The sequence below is a fragment of the Barbus barbus genome (assembly GCF_936440315.1).
Source record: "Barbus barbus genome assembly, chromosome: 47".
Lineage (NCBI taxonomy): Eukaryota > Metazoa > Chordata > Actinopteri > Cypriniformes > Cyprinidae > Barbus > Barbus barbus.
In genome coordinates, this window is record NC_136725.1 from 11,710,825 (window position 1) to 11,728,367 (window position 17,543).

Below are 17,543 nucleotides of genomic sequence, written 5' to 3' on the forward strand. Positions count from 1 at the left end.
GGTCTCCACAAAAATCTATTTAGTATTTGGGTCTAGCCAACAAATTGTGAAGAACTGCATATTATACATTTTCAATGTGAATCCAAGGCGCTCTATTAATACAGCCAATTAGCATGTTACCGAACATAAATGTCATCTGCTTAATAAAAAACCTCTCCTCAATAAATCTCCTCACAATGGGGAGGTCTGTCTCAAGATGAACTTGGCATTTCAGGCAAAAATGGAAGTTCTTTAATATATTAAGCTATATTTAGGAACAGTCTACTCATTGTAATCGCAGTTGTCATTACTGGCTCACATGCTTCCATGGAAAGACCTTAGAAAAACAGAACATAATTCCTCAGTACTAGCAATTAGTGCCCTAAAAGACAAACAAGGCTGGTGAAGCATCTGATATAATAAAGCCAACGAAACGTGATAACACACTAGAGATAATCAAGAAAGATAAATGAACATGAAATAAAACCCAAAGACAGAAAATGCTTTTTACAAAATATTATTTTTACACAACAGTCCAAAATAAGTATGGAAGACTTCATATGCTTCCATAAGGGGAAAAGCAGATTGCTTTCAACAAAAGTGTCATTGAATTAATTTGATGTATTGATGAATTTTCTGGTTATTCTGGCCTTTTTTAGAATTATAAATAGAAATTTTCCTTTCCTTCTGTCTCACGTGTTTACACTACACATGTAAATGCACACATATTTTTATGGACAATCTGACAGCATTGAATTTGCGCCTATGTGCTGGAGTTACACAATATCAACAACAAACTCTGTCCTCTGCATCCTTTGTCATCCCCCTTTCATTAGAGGCTGTGGAAATCACTAAACATGTTAGAAAAAAAAGATGCTATAACGTATGCAAGTATCTTAACCAACATTCATGAAAGACCCTATTGACAAACACAGTGGAAAGTAGGTACCCACTTGGGTCCACAGCGAGAGCTAATCAGTTATCAGTTCTGAGAAGGATCCGGGGCCAGCGGGAGCTAAGAGCCAGCCGGGTTCGATAACATATCGGCTTCATGCGTCAGAACAGGTTGGGATAAAAACGCAGACCTTCTACCGAATCGTCTCGGCACAAGTGACCGATTTTTTCAGCTAGTAACAACCTATAAAGAAGAGAAATACATCAAAATAGTGAGAAGACACTTGAGGGATGAATTATTGATGAAATAAGGAAAAGGATGTCTCCTGTACCTCTCTTTAGAAAGGAGAACTGACAGTCCCAACAGCTTGGCAAACTCTTCGGCTGTGAGGGAGCCTTTATCAGACACCTGGGAGAGGAAAAAGAGAAGGAAACCTCAATTAAACCAGATGGATGTCCACCAAAACCACCGCTTTGTGTTTGGGGGCATTGCCAAAGCTAAAAATATACAATACTATGTTTCGATTAGATAAATGTGTCACAGTGAGTTTATAAAGCAAATTTCTCACACTAGAATTAAAAGGAAAAAAGTAGAAGAAATTCATTTCATCATGAATTTCATTTTCTTTTTTTAAATGACAATTAAGCAAATTTCTTGCCCAAAATACTACTAATAATAATGTACTTAAGCATCTTCATTTATTTTATTTTTCTTAAAGAAAATAAATTACATGCAAATGAAATTCATTCGATTTGTATTTATATCAGTTATTGCTGTGACTGCTGTCAAATGATTAATCGCATCCAAAAAAGCTTTTGTTACACACACACACACACACACAGTACACACACATATATTATGTAAACAACAACATATTTTGGATGTGATTGATCGTGATTAATCGTTTGACAGCACTAATATCAATATATATTAAACTCTATATAATCATAATAATGTTTCCAAATCATACGCAATAAAAAAAAAGATATATATTTTTAAATTAATTAACTTTTTTAAATTTTGCAATGAGATTTGATCTTTTTTTGCATTACAATAACAACAATTTTGATGAAAAACTTGCTTAATTTTTATTCAAATGATTCTACATTGCAAAATATTTCAATTGTTCTAATTTATTATTCTTATTTTATTGTAAAACATGACCCAGGAGTGATCTTGACTGGTTTCGTGAGATTCACCTGGCTACTGTATATACCAAATTTAATGGCTAATTAAATATGAAGAGAGCAATAATTGCCAACTCATGTCAAATGATCTTCAAATATGCTTGCTTTGTTTTTTTGAACATTCCTCTCCTTTACCACATCTGTCTTGGACTCTTCAGGGATGGAAATTTCTAATCTGATACGCCTCTCATTCCAACTCTTTGACCTAAAACCCCACCCCCAATCACATCTGCTAGCTGTGTCTTGTCCAAAAACCCTTTGAAGGTGGTTCATTTCATGCAATTTCTAGGAGTATGAAAAGGGAAACTTCTCTCACTTTCCTAACCACAACCATTTAATAGAAGAGGAAGAAATTGGCTGTATAATTTTGTGGTTATAAATCTGATCCAATTTCCACTCTACGAACCTGTAATTAAACATGACAGGAAGTTGCTGCATGATGTTTGAATGGCCACATAAGTGATTTCACAGATGGGGGAAAATGGTAGCACGGCACTCACATTATCTAGAGCTGAGGCAATCATTTCCTCTTCACTGTGGGACTGGAGCTGAACCACCATCACCCCGCTGTCAAATACTCGCAACCTGACAGGGAAAGAGAAATTATGTTTATGTTGCTGACAACTTAAGTAATCTAATCGTATGCAACCTAATTGTGGTTTGGGAGTCAAATGGTTGTTTTCTTTTTAAAGATGGAAAATGCAGCCAACAGACAGAGGGCGGACACGGGTCCTGAAAACAGGAAGTCTGCCATGAAGTGACTGACCGATCCCATGCTGACCTGCTTTGGCCTACAAAGACACATCCACATTTGCTCACTTTTACTCACACAAACACACACATACAAATAAAAATGCTCACACCCTTACCGTAGAGGAAGCTTCAGTGATTCAAACATCTTGCAGGCATTGACTAAGTCCTCTGGAGAGAGAAGCTGTGAAGAAATTTGCGAGAGACAGATTATATGCCTCGAAAGATCCATCCAGAATGTTTTAAAGAAAAAAAATCACCATAGAACTACATAAATATTTATGTACATTTCAAAAAAAATAACCTGAGAGATATTTTTCTTACACTTTTTTAATGTGTTCATATTAAAAAGGTTTTTAAATGTCATTATGATTCTTTTTTTAAAGAAATACTTTAAAATAATACTTTTATTTAGAGTGCATTTAGTTGAAAAGTGACAGTAAAGACATTTAGAATGTCTTAAGAACTTTTTTTAATCATGGTTTCCACAAAAATTATTCAGCAGCACAACGGTTTTCAACAATGTTTCTTGAGCAGCAAATCAGCTTATTGGAATGATTTCTGAAGGATCAAGTGACACTGGAGTCTGGATTAGTGATGCTTTGCATCACAGGAACAAATTACATTATTTATTACATGACAATACACATTATAAATTAATTTTAAAAAATGTAATAAAAACTATTATTTAAAATTTTCATTGTATTTTTTTGATAAAAACAACTGCAGCTTTGGTGAGCAAAAGAGACTGCTTTCAAAAACATTTCAAAATCTTATCTTCCCTAAACTTTTGAATGATGCTGTGCTTTTCAAAACTTTTTTACCCCAAATATTTTGGGTTATTAATTCATAATTATCAATAGGTTTTTGGGGATTATACCACATTTTAGAACCTGAAATAACCTTGCTTCTGATGGATGCAAACCAAACATTTAAAGTGAGAGCTTGATCTCTACTCTCCAGATGGCTGTGCCATCATCAGCTTCACTCTTAATGCTGGGAAGGAGATCAGGATCAGATCTGATTAACTCAATGACAAGACACACCGATGAGTCCAGCTTCATCTTACCTCCATACCACGGGCTCTGTTCACCAAACAGTACACTTCTGTGAGGGCCATCATTCCTCCACGCTCCTATAGAGAGACAGGAGAAGAAAGAAGATAATATCGCCAAGTAAGACGGAATGTATAGTCATCTGGTTATTACTGCAAAGTAAACCTTAAAAAGGTGATGATTTTCAGATAATGATGAGCTAACTTTACAGTATCATAAGTAGTACACAGCTACTCACTCAAAAAAAAAAAGCATATGAATATTTATTTGCGTTGCACAATGAGAAGAAACAGATGTGAAGACAAACAAAACATGAAATTACCACCTAAACAGTACTGTTCATAAGTTTGGTGTTGGTCAGAATTTTTTTAATGATAGTCTTTTTTTAACAAAAATATAGTAACATTGTGAAATATTATTACAATTTAAAATAACTTTTTTATTTTAGTATATTTAATGACACTTCAGAATAAAATAATATAATTTAATATATGAAGCTGAATTTCAGTGAAGTCTTCAGTGTCTTATTTCATTTCTTATTATTATCAGGATTGAAAACAGTTGTGCTGCTTTATATTTATGTGTAAACCGTCACACATTTTTTTCAGGATTCTTTGATGGACAAAATGTTCAAAAGAACAGCATTTACCAGAATTAGAAACCTTTTGTAACATTATAAATGTATTGACTCCTAATTTCTTTCAATCAAAAATCTTACTGACCCCAAACTTTTGAACAGTGGTGGTATGCAGGTGGCCATGCAAAGCTGCTTGATAAACCTTAGAAATATATAAAAACACAGTTTATTACCTCTAGTGGGGCCAGTAGCATGTCTCCCAGCTGTTTGGCGAGTTGGATGTGGTATTGTGTTCCTGAGCCGTGTGTCTCTCTGGTCACTGGGTTGGCTATACCCATACTCAGCAAATAAGACTTGAAGCGGATAGTCTGTCAGATGGCACACAAAACAAACAAGACAAATTTAATTGCAGCTCTACACTAACTAAATATAAGAAAAATGAGCAAGCCTGGCTGTTATAGGCTACCATCAATGCTGAGAAATTCCAGTTTTAGCATGTGAACTTCAAAATTTCTCCAAATGGAACAAAACACATCAACTCATTTTTAGATGTGGCAAAGTTTTTCCTCATCTGATTGTGGACTTCTGTAATAACTGGTCATTTTCTGTGCAATAAATATTTGTGTCTATTTGGATGCAATGCTGCACTTAAGAAACAATCCTCAATCCTGGCTGCATTTCAACTCAATTCTAGGTTCTATTTATGTCACTGTCTCATTTCCTTGCCCTCAGTGCCCCTGTACAAAGTGTATGTTGCAAGCGACCGGGATCTCTGAGCTCTGTGTGGATTACACTGCCAATGTTTGCCAAGCTTTGGATTTATAGACACTCCACTGAGCCAGAGAACATGACACAAAGGTACATAATCGAATGTATTTTTTATTAAAGAGAGAAGGACTGATATCTAACCTTTTAGAAGCATATCTGTGCATATGGAGGCCGAATAAAACAAAACATTTAGCTATAACAATAAATATAACAGCTGTTATCTACATGTAATCTAAAAAAGCCTATTAACTTAAGCAGGATCAAAGCAGTAATAGACTTTGAGGAGGAAACAGCCTTATAAAAAGGCTCTTCTTACAAGTTCATAGGTGTACACTACTATTTAAAAAATTTGGGGCAGTAACTTTAAAAAATAAATAAATAAATACTTCAGCAAGGATGCATTAAATTATTCAAAAGTGATGAAGAGTTTTGCACTGTTTAAAAAGATTTATATTTTAAATAAATGCTGATCTTTGGAACTTTCTACCCATCAAAGAACCACAAAAAATTTTATCAGTTTCCACAAAAATATGAATCAGTACAACTTTTATCAAAATTGGTAATAATAATAAGAAATGCTTCATGAGCAAATTTGCATATTAGAATGATTTCTAAAGAATCATGTGACACTAAAGACTGAAGCAATGATTCAGAAAATTCAGCTTTGCCATCACATGAATTAAAAAAAAAAACATTTGAAAATATATTCAAACTGAAAACAGTTCTTGTAACAATATTTCACAATATTACTGTTTTATCACATTGAAGGATTTCTCAACATAAGACACCTCTTTCAGAAGCATAAAAAAAATCTTACTGCCCCAAATTTTGAGCAGTAATGTTTAAAATCCAGTATTTGATTAATGACTGGCTAATGTCAAATATCTCAGCCAATCACATGATGAAACACTGGTGCTTCAGAAACCAAGCACCTCAGGGTCTTTAAGCTCACCTCATCTTCTGTAATGTCACCCTGTTTGTCTTTGATTTTGTTGGCAATGGATTTGGAAAGTTCCACCATCTCTTTGGCCTGCAAGGAAAGATAGTGATTTGCTGAATCAAGAGAGATAAATTTGACCATGGCTGTATTGTGAAGGGTAACAGGCCGACCCACCGACCTACTGAGTGACTGACCTTTTCCATCAGTTTACTGAGATCCACAAAGGCCTGAAAGAATAGATAGATGTTAGAATAGTGATATCCAAAACACCTCTTTATCAAGGGCCGAAATCACCTGTAAATCACTGGGTGTGCCCACACCTAACAGGATATCCCACTGCTGTGCACTCTTTTTATCTTCCATTATAGCTGTGCCAGGAAGCTAATCAGAGCTATGAGGTCATCTAGCATTAAAAACAGGGTCCCGCTTTCTTTCAACATTAGTGGCCCCTTAGAAGGGGGCCATGGCGCCCACAGCTTTCCTGATTATCTCAGGCTGGTATGCCAGTGCTGTATGTTAGATATGACTACCTGTCAGTCTGTTTCTCTTTCTTACCTCTGAAATGTTTTTATCTGTCTCTTTTCTTTTCTCTTCCAACTTCCGTTCAATACCCACAATCCCCACTGCACGTGTTCTTCCTGCCTACAGAACCACAGAGAGCAGGAGAGAAAAAAAATGAGCCTCGCTCTTTGTTAAGCATGCACATGTACAAACAATAACTCAAAAAACATGCAAACAAATAACAAAGGAACAGGAAGGAAAGGGTTTGCCCAGGGATTACTGCTTCAGGGCCACGGCCTGTTCTTTACAATATACAAACTTACATTTTTTTTTTAAACGGCTATACAAACGTTGCAAGATATCTATAATATATAACAATAATAATAAAAAAAAAACATATCAAAGGTAAAACAATATTTTGTAAATATTTGAATAGCACGATATCACAAATTACAAATGGCAAGCAACATTATAACAGTGCCACCTTGAGGTTGTAATAGGGACTTCATCTTTATTCATTCAAAACAAAATTAACAGGCAATTCACAAAGATTTATTTGATTCTGAAGTGTCATCAGATCCCTAGAGCAGATAACTGACTAGCCGCCACCAGTATGAATATTTATTTAAAATAGTTAATGCTATTTTGCAATTAAGAACAGCTGACACAGTTGTATCTGGTGCTGATGCAACTTAGTTATATGTGACCCTGGACCACAAAACCAGTCTTAAGTCACTGGGGTATATCTGTAGCAATAGCCAAAAATACAATGTATGGGTCAAAATTATTGATTTTTCTTTGTAAAGATCATGTTCCTTGAAGATATTTTATAAATTTCCTACTGTAAATATATCAAAACTTAATTTTTGATTAGTAATATGCATTGCTAAGAACTTCATTTGGATCAATTTAAAGGTGATTTTCTCAATATTTTGATTTTTTTTTGCACCCTTAGATTCCAGATTTTCAAATAACTTTATCTCGGCCAAATATTTTCTTATGCTAACAAACCATACATCAATGAAAAGCTTATTTATTCAGCTTTCAGGTGATGTATAAATCTTAATTTTGAAACATATATATATGTGTATGTATGTATGTATGTATATATATATATGTATGGTAAGAAAATCATAAAGTTAAACATTTTAGCAGCTTTTTAAACTCAAATTAATCAAATCAATTAAATAAATCATGTCATTAATTTAAAACAATATCAATTTCTAATGCTTGCATTATTCAGCTACTCACAAAATAATAATTATTTAAACAAATACAGCTACAGTGCTATTGTTAGTTCAAACTAAAATTATTTAAACAATTTTCAGCAACTCAAAGCTGAAATAAAACAAAATATAAATATAAACAAATATTAATATTTGATGAAAAAAAATCTACATTAGTAATGTTGCTTTGGCAACTAACTGAAATAAATAAATTGATGTTGAAGGACTAAAATAATTCTGACACATTATTTTAGTAAAATTACTAAAAGTACAGCTGACATAATAAAGCTGATTTAATTTCAAATTAAAGCCAATTAGAAATATTCAAATAAAACAAATAAAAATGGTAAAAGTACATAACACAGTTGCTAAAACAAACAAAAATTAAAAAGTATAATAATAAAAGATTCTAAATATTAATAAATATTATAAAATCACATAAATAACTAATAAATATACATAAAAATACGCAAATAACACTGGATAATTATAATAACTGTTCAAGGCATAAATATATATAAAATAATAAAATTTGTTATTATTAAAAAAAATGAAATTAATAGAAATAATAAAACAAAACTTAGTTGTTAACGTATCAATCAAAGATTCAGTTTACGCTAACCTTAGGTCCTATTCCTGTGGGGACGGGCTGTGAGACAGGTGTATTCTCCCATCTTTTCTGAGTCATCTCTTCAGTTAGACGTCTGTAAAACTACACACCAAACACAGCACAAGTTATTTACACCTTTCTAACACTTCTGCTCCGTTCCTCTCTAAGTGTCATGACCGCTTGTAGTGCATGCTTTCAAACTGTATTAAGCCAGATTTAGTGGAGTAATAAAGTCCATGTACGTGCAAGCAGAATTAATCCAAGCATCATCTCAGTTGAAATATTTGTGACATCACTCCTTCAGTTACTGACCTCAATCTGCCCATGTTCCTTGAAGGACAGCTTTATATAAGAGTACTTGCTGTGCTGGTAGGGGCCTGGCTCCTTATTTTCCGGGGCTGGATGCAGGTGAATGACAATCTTGGCACTGCAGGGTTGGAAAGGTAACTGTTTATTTTTATAAAACAAATTAATAAAGGGGGTGTAATTGCCAATAGTATTATTATAACATGCTACACATGTCAGATGCATTAATTGCATGCTGATGTTAAAGTGCAGTCACCTTTTTCCAATGCCGGCTGCTTGCTCCTCAAAGAATATGATCTGTGACAAAGGTATGCATATACAGCATTCCTACAGAGATATGAGATATTTCAGACATTGTTCTTCATTTAAAGCAAAACGACAATTAAGAGTGAGAGAAAAGTTTGATATAAGTTAAAAAATTGGACATGACTTGACAATATAAAGGCGGTAAAATGATACTGAAGATGACATACATGACTCTTCTGGTCTCTCCAGAGAAAGCGATGGGTGCTAAGAAGAATGACTCCCACATCAAGTTTAGCCTGTCAATATGGAAACAGGATGATATTATCTATCCAAGTATCGCAAAACTCATTATTGTATTTTGTATGACCACATTTCTAATTCTACAATTACTTTCTAGCAGTATTAATAAACAACATCATCTAAAATATACATGTGTTTAGCTGTAATGTTTACATCATCGTCAGGTCAGTATTTTCGACATGGTTGTCATTTCATAACTATCTACGAAAAAAATACCTTATCGTCCCCATCGTAAAGTCTCACTCCTCTTTGCTGAATTACTAACGTTTCGTTCATCTCAAGTAACCCATTTGTCCAAACAAACCTGTCCATTGTTAACAAAAGTGAATAACAAAACTACAGCATATTTTACATGAAGCTGTTTACTTCCGCCTAGGTGTCCGGGAATGCGCCTGTTTGAAAAACACGACAATCCATTCAGAACTTCTCTCTCCGTATTGCTTTTAATGCGTGTTATAGAAAGTCATACAAATAAACTAAATAATGTCCATTTCATTTAAAATTCCCCATTATGAGAATGTGATACCTACCTAAATTGTTACCAAAGAATTGCCAGAATTTATGACAAATCGAAAAACTACCATTAATATACTTTTTTTGATAATAGATTATAAATAGTTTACAAAAAGACATTTATTTCGAGATATAGTCAACTCCCTGCGTCCCAATGTGCATACTGTCCACCCTAAATAGTATTGAAAATTACTACTATTACATAGAATTTAGGATGGATAGGGTGCACATTGGGACGCAGGCACAGACTCTTTCGCGTCGGGGTCCTGACAAAGGAAGTCGCACACGAACTCCAGCCCTTAGCATCTCTGCTAAACCCTAACAAACAGCGACAATCTATCAAAACAAACAAAACTACCGCGTGAACTATGATCTTCAATCACGTCAGCAACATTTGTAATCGTGCAAACATGATAAAAGACATGCATATATGTGAAGAATGGTGCATTTGAGAAGTGTGTGAATTTAGCACTGGACTATTGTTGTTCCTCATGTCATGATGCCCGCCTGAACTTAAAGAGACCGCCAGCCTTCTGTTGTACCTGCTGAACCTCTCCGAAATGATTCTGGCTTCACCAAAATGATAGATAATTTGCAAAACGTTGATGAATTCAAATATTGATGCTGTGAATAAGTGTAACAAGACTACTGCGTGAAGTATCCCATCAGCAGGTGAATGAAGGGTCGCCGTTGAGATGCTGTAGGAGGAATTGGTAATCAATACAGTGATCAGAGCATCGATAGAGAAGATGGACAAGAAATCTTTTGATATCGTCTTGGACGAAATTAGAAAGGTATCATTTATATTTGCAGTATAATATAAGTCTCGTCTGTTCTACTAAGAGGCAGTTGTGATCAGTTTGGCTGATTAATGGTTATTGAATAAGCAACAGAGGATAATATTAATACTGTCATTTTTGTTTGTTCTGAAGTGTGTTTTGACCGATCAGCGAATCAAAGCTATAGAGCAGGTTCATGGGTATTTCTCCAGTGAACAGGTATGTTGATTTGGTAACAGTAGAGAACTAATTCTGCGGTAACTTGTATCTACTTACCTGTCAAACTTCCTTCCTCAGGTGATTGACATTTTGAAGTACTTCTCCTGGGCAGAGCCACAAGTAAAGGCAGTCAAAGCCTTGCAACATGTAAGAATTCTGTTTCGTATTGATTTTATTCATCTACAGTCTTGTTAGTTGAGCTAAATGACTTTAATTGCATAACATGTTTTTCCTTCAGAAAATGGTTGCAATTCCAACAACGAAGGCTGCAAACATCCTTAATTGTTTCACATTCTCAAAGGACAGAATTATTGTACTAGAACTCATTGCTCTGTAAGTTACACTCTACAGAAATTATGCACATCAGGAAATATCCAAACAACTTAAATATAATGCAACAATGCAATATGTAATGTATACTTTACAGAAATATTTCTGATGCCCAAAATTACCGTCCCGTGGACGATGCCTTCCGTACTCACCTCGCTGAGAAGAAGCGTGCAAGAAGAATCCTAGAGCAGGTAAAACGTACTCGTTCATATGAATTTACAAACTGTACATTATGGCCAAGTGTAGGCTATATTGATTGAATGGGGATTTAAATGCAGTACATTTCTGTAATTTGTTTAGGTGTGTAAGGTGGGATGTAAAGCTCCAGTGGCGATGATTTCATCCTGTGGGATGATCCCAGGCAACCCTTACCCCAAAGGCAAACCCAGCCAGCTCACTGGAACATTCCCTGTAAGTTCCTTCACTTAATAAATATATTAAATACCTTGTAAATGCATATTGTTTCCTTTAGTTCTTTAAAATTAATTGTGGCTTTTATTGGAACTTTTAAGGGATTGCCTGCCAAAAAGGATGGAGACGATGCAACCCTGGATGGAAAGGGCATTGCTGCACGCATCCTTGGACCAAGCAAACCGGTATGTTTTATTGGACAGGTATTACTGCCTAAAGATATTTGTTCTTTGAATGTTTCTGATAGTTCATTAATGGCTATGAATCTCATCATGTCATCTTGAATAGTGAACACATTTCTTATTACATCCATTTCTCTCTTTTCCCACAAGTCACCATCAACGTACAATCCACACAGGCCTGTGCCATACCCTATCCCGCCATGTAGGCCACATGCAACCATCGCTCCGAGTAAGACCCTTTCCTTCAGATTAAAATAAAATGATCAAGAATAAATTCTATGGGTGATAATCTCACTAATGTACAAGAAACAGTAGACCATGCATATGCCAGCAATGTGTCTGTGTGCAACATGAACGTTAATGTGGGGGACTGGATTCAGAATGTTCTTGCCCTCTTCTCCGGATGCTGCCCAGGTGCGTACAACAACGCAGGCCTGGTGTCTGTGGGTGGGGTCATCACCGCCAGTGTGCCACCCCCACCCTACCGAGCCATTCCCAATTCGGCAGGTACAACGTGCAGTTGCCAGCGCTGTGTGCTGCCTTTAACAACTGTGACTGCAATGCTGTCTGTAGACGCTACCTCACCGTGGCATGCTCTAAATCTGCCTGCAGCACCTATAGCATGCAAATTGATCATTCTTAAAACTCTGGGGTTTCTTTACTGATCTAACTGAGCTAATATGGTCATTTCCATTTGCTACGAATGATAATAGAGAGCACAAATTCTAGAATTCGTATTATATTGGATTTTCCAGAGTCTGTGTGTGAATGTAATGTTCTAAAAAAGATTTTACTTTACGGCACTTGCAATAGAAGTAAACTACACTATTCACTTTCAAGTTTGAGAGCACAAAGGTGCAAAAATGTCATTTTTCTTAAATCTTTGTGGTGAGACTGTTTTAGACTTGACTTAAATGCCTAAAATCGACATTAGAATTTTTCTTATTGTGAAAGTTTCTTATGTATCTTGTCACAAATGTTTGAACGTCTCATAGTAACACATAATATTCAAGCCTTGTTGGCATTACCTTAAATAGTTTAAATCTATTGTAAGTGCCTCACTGCATCCAAGATGTTTGCTTGCTTGTTTTTTTTACAAACCTAGGGGACAAGTTGAAATTTCTGTTGAACCCAGAAAATTCTTTAAAATAGGTTTGCAACAACTTTGCCTAACTAGTTTTATCACAAGGGGGCACTATGTTATATATTGTCAGTCCATGTTTAGAGCGTGAATGCTTGCTCTGCTGCATTGTGCATCTTATGGTGCAACTAGAGGATTGGTAGATTTCCTGAATTCTCTCGCTTGCTTTTTCTAATGCGCCTTTAAAAACCAACACTAATAAACTTACATGCATATGGTACCTTGTCTTTGTCATTTCATAGGGATTTCTTCTTTTTAATATTTCATTGTGCGTATTGTTTCATATTTTCAGGTTACAGCCGACCTGTCAGTCAACAAAATTCTACCGCCAACATCTCCGGCACACCTGCTATCTCTCCTCATAACTCCACAGCATCTACTCCAGTCACCTCCCAGCCTCATCCTACCACACCAATCACTCCGGTTTTTCCTGGCATGGTCCCATCCCAAAACCCTTTAACCCCCTCCCCTTCTCCTGCCCCCTCACCCTCAGTCATCAAAGGACCTCCTCTCCCAGTTGGTTCTCCCCAAGTTGCCTCAAACTCCAGTGGCCACACCACACCAGTTCCTTCTCCGTTCCCTGGCATGCCACCTTCTGGTCGAAACACCCCTTCCGTCATCAAAAGTCATACCCCATCTGGAACACCCTGTGGAACACCCGGGCCAAGTACAAGCGTCCCTTCTTCTCCATTCCACAGTGCGCCCCGCTCAGAAACGCCTTCCGGTGGACTCACATCTACTCCCAGGGCAATTAGTGACCCCTTGACTCCTCATGGAGCTATGGGATTACACTCAATGAAGGGTTACCCAACTTCCTCAGATTCCCAGTCAGCACTTTCACTCCCTGGCACTCCCTCTACCCAGTCACATTCGGTTATCCGTAGTTACACACCCTCAGGGATGTCCTCTCTCACTCCTGGACGCTCTACTCCTAACATGCAAATTGTTGGTGGATTACCAGTGGCCCCTGCGGCTCCAAGTCCTAAGCCCTCTCCTGGACTGACCTCTCAGGCAGCCATGAGTAGCCCTGGTGGAGCTTTGTTTAACGAGCAACATGCCAGCTCCATGGCCCGGCACGGCGGAGGTAGTGGAAGCAACAGTCCTGTTCCTTCCGCTTTCAAAGGTCCCTCCCGCTCTGGCACCCCTTCTCTTAGCTCTCTAGTAATGCCCAACTCTGCTGTTCTTGCCCGACCCATGGGCATGGCCCATGGTGCTGCCTCGCCACAATCCTCTTTACCCAGCACTGTTGGTGTAGCCGGACTCCACAGTCTTTCCTCAGCTCTGGGCTCTCAATCTGGAAGCAGCCCTGCTCCTCATTTTTCAGCAATGTCTCCTTTCCCTGGAACCCAGTCCTCCATTTCCACCCCATCTACTCCTACTCCTCCAGTCTCATCTGTATATTCTGGCCTGGCTCACTCTAGCACTCCCACACCCTCCCCCTTTGGCCTGGGATTGACCACAGCTCCCTCCGTGTTCCCGGGTCTTCCTCCTGGCCCAAACCCTGCTTTCCCAGGTTTTGGTGGCTCAGGGCCCACTGCAGCAGGTAGTCCAGTGCTGTCCTCCTTAATGGGGCTTCCAGGAGCCTCTTCCTCAGTAGCCACCGTTGCACCTCTCCAGGCAGCAGCAGTCGCAGCAGCTGCGGCAGCAGGAGTCCCCTCCTCTTCTCCTGTGCTTCCTGGATTTGCCTCTGCATTCAGCTCTAACTTCAACCCCGCCCTTGTTGGCCAGGCTGGGTACATTTTTTTTTTTCTATTTATGTTGCATGGCTTCATGAAGTATTAAGAAGCAGAGAAGTTTGATTATACTATGCTAGAGTTTATTTAGGGCAGGGGTAGCGAACCCAGATCCTGGAGGAGTACCTTCCTGCAGACTCGAGTTCCAACCCACTTGCTCCAACATACCTCCTGTTATTTTCTAGAAATCCTGAGACCAGTTTATTAGGATTTGATTCACTGATTCATGTGTATTTAAAAAAGGTTGGTGCTAAACTCTGCAGGATGGCAGCCCTTCAGGAGCAGAGTTGGCTACCCCTGATTTAGGATTATTTAAAATAAGCAGAAAGTGCTAAACTAGGGGTGCCCAATCCTGTTCCTGGAGATCTACCTACCTGCATAATTCCATTCATCTGTCTGTAATCATGAAGTGCTCCTGAAGATCTTAATAAGATGGTTCTGTTGCGTTGGAGCATGGTTGAAGTTGAACTTTGCTGGAAGGTAGATAACCAGGAACGGGACTGAGTACCCCTGTGCTAAACTATTATGTATCATGATCATCTTAATTGTTCATGGAAATAACAGTTTCAAGACCTAGTGAGCTGCCTACTTAGCCAGCATTATAGGTATACAACACAAGGGCTTCTCTAAAATATAAGAAGATTGATTGTGTATATTTCATTTAATATTGAAAAAAAGTATCAATAACTGCAGTTCAGTCGAATCACTAATGGACTGTGTTATCCACTGCTTGTGTGTTATGTATTTTATGCGTATTTAATTGTACTGAAAGCTTAGCAATATGGTATGGGAAAACTTATTGGAATCAAATGAGTATTAAGTAACTTGAAGTTTTGTCTCAGGATTCTGTCTTAAAAGGGCTATGTAGGTAGTAGTCAGCAAGGCAGGTCACTGGGTCTTGAACTGGTTATGTCAAACATTTTCCAGTTGAAATGCTCTGCAAAGTCTAAAGTCTATATTTTCTATTCTATTCCAAGATATGGAAAAACGGTCATAACTGCCATAAGGAAACCATAGCCACAAAAAATATTTTATGGTCATATGGCTGATTAACTTGAAGTTTAGATACCAAGTCTGTCAGCAACCTATATAGCTTTTCAGATGGCACGGTTGCCTTTGAATTTCATATTACAGATTATTGTGAAACTAAGTAAACAAGTGAAATCTATTTATGTTAGTAAAATAATCATTAGAACTGCATTATTAATAGGCCTATGCAATGTTGCTTAATGTGTTACTCAGGCTAACTGGTAGTCTCCAGGCCCCTGGAGGTGCAGCTTTCCCAGGGTTGCTGTCTTTCCCCCCAGGGATGCCCAGCTTCTCCACGACAGCTCCTGCTGCCCTCTCTGGTCTTCACAACTCTGCCATGCAATCTGCTCTTTTGCAGGTATCTATTTATTTGTCGGAGGCTGCAGCTCTTTGTTTGATCATTATAGTGCTACTGGATGTTGTTATTATTATGCCTGCTATTAAGATTACGAGTAAGTTTTTTTTAGAAGAGTTTGCTACTCTGCAAATGTTAAAGTTTTTTTGTGTGTGTGATTGCAGGCTCACTCTGCATCAGCGCTTGACAATTACCCTCCCCAGCCGAATGGATTCACTAACTACCCTGCAGCCGCTGGCTCGAGCTTCCCTCTGCAGCCAGGCCTGCATCCGCCACTGGGCTGGCAGTAACTCATTGTGAGTTACAGAGGGCAGGCATATAGAGAACTATGCCACCTAGTGTGTGTAGTATGTGTAAACTATGATGAACATTGTGGATTTTAGTGATGGAAAAAGGTGTGTCATAACGCAATTATGGGTAAATTAAAAAGCTTATGTGGCAGCTCTACTCTCCAATAATTTCCTGCAGAAGACACTCACGTCTCAAATCAAGACAAGCTTGTGGTTTAGAGCTCTGCATTAGTAGAACATAATTTTTTATTGACTTTTGAGGGCTGGGCTGGACTGTTTGTTGGGGGGGGGGGGGGGGGGGGGTGGCGTTGTAGTAGGGCTTAACTCTGTTTAAGCATCATAATTTTAAAAATGAATTTTAAATATACACCAGTAGAGGAAATGTGAATAGCGTGGGTGTCTAAATTTTACTAAACTGTTTTTCCCTGTATCATGAAAGTAGGGAGTTAACTAACCTTTTATTCAAATGTCTGTCAAATACTGTACATGTAAATACCCTTTGAGAATGGGTAAATTAGGTGTTTGCTCTTTGTACTGTAGTTGTTCTGTTTGTTTTTTATTATTTTCCTAAGTTACCTTGCAAATTTTAAAGGAGCTGCTTTGCAACTCCAAAGTGACTTTAGTGTTACAAATTTTACAGTTGTGCAATTTTGCTGATATTAAGGTCAGAACCATGAATTTTGCATGTATACAATGTGTAGATCGCAGTCTACAATAATCATGTTTATGTTCATTATATATTATAAAATATAATAAAGAATATGGTAGGTTTAGTCTAGTATGTTCTAACGGCATCATGAAATAAAAGTTCTTTTCTTGGATTATCTTGTTTTTTTGTTTTTATTCTGAATTTTTTTGGTTAGCAGTGAACGTCACTTCACCTTTCACCTCTTCAGGACTTTCCAGAATGACCACAAAACCCACAGCAGCTTTCTAAAATGAGACGCAACAGGCAGTCACTACAGAAAAACAAAACCAAATTCAAAACGTTGCATTCCATTCAATGATACCAGATACCAGTTTATTTTTAAATAGAAAAGTGATATTAATTTATTATACATAATGTGTTAAAAGGAAGTTTGTTTTATTACTGAGTTCCCCTTTTTGATTGTTAAAACTGGGCAAAGTCAATATTGAGGTTTTTGCTGGTGTACTTTTTCGAACTGTTCTAAAATATTTCAGATTATTTTTGACATTGATTTACCCTGCCCATACTTTTGG

General features: G+C 37.3%; 2 protein-coding genes across 2 annotated transcripts; one reads left to right on the forward strand and one right to left on the reverse strand.

Moving 5' to 3' along the window:
* Positions 1 to 211: 211 nt before the first annotated feature.
* Positions 212 to 10,130, reverse strand: LOC306865907 (vacuolar protein-sorting-associated protein 36-like). The gene is made up of 14 exons (XM_079410748.1): positions 9,557 to 10,130; positions 9,268 to 9,336; positions 9,051 to 9,121; positions 8,801 to 8,915; positions 8,501 to 8,590; positions 6,707 to 6,793; positions 6,346 to 6,378; positions 6,164 to 6,241; positions 4,677 to 4,811; positions 3,881 to 3,946; positions 2,931 to 2,995; positions 2,562 to 2,646; positions 1,206 to 1,282; positions 212 to 1,117 (listed from the first exon to the last, which is right to left on the reverse strand). Exons 1-14 carry the CDS (start codon positions 9,650 to 9,652, stop codon positions 1,036 to 1,038), a joined length of 1,149 nt encoding a protein of 382 aa, XP_079266874.1. The 5' UTR covers positions 9,653 to 10,130; the 3' UTR covers positions 212 to 1,035.
* Positions 10,131 to 10,353: 223 nt separating this feature from the next.
* LOC306865906 (proline and serine-rich protein 1-like) lies at positions 10,354 to 17,145 on the forward strand. The gene is made up of 12 exons (XM_079410747.1): positions 10,354 to 10,647; positions 10,786 to 10,851; positions 10,930 to 10,998; positions 11,090 to 11,184; positions 11,279 to 11,372; positions 11,482 to 11,592; positions 11,694 to 11,777; positions 11,925 to 12,003; positions 12,189 to 12,281; positions 13,208 to 14,648; positions 15,891 to 16,035; positions 16,197 to 17,145. The coding sequence occupies exons 1-12, from the start codon at positions 10,603 to 10,605 to the stop codon at positions 16,320 to 16,322; spliced, it is 2,448 nt and encodes an 815-aa protein (XP_079266873.1). The 5' UTR covers positions 10,354 to 10,602; the 3' UTR covers positions 16,323 to 17,145.
* The last annotated feature ends 398 nt before the right edge of the window (positions 17,146 to 17,543 follow it).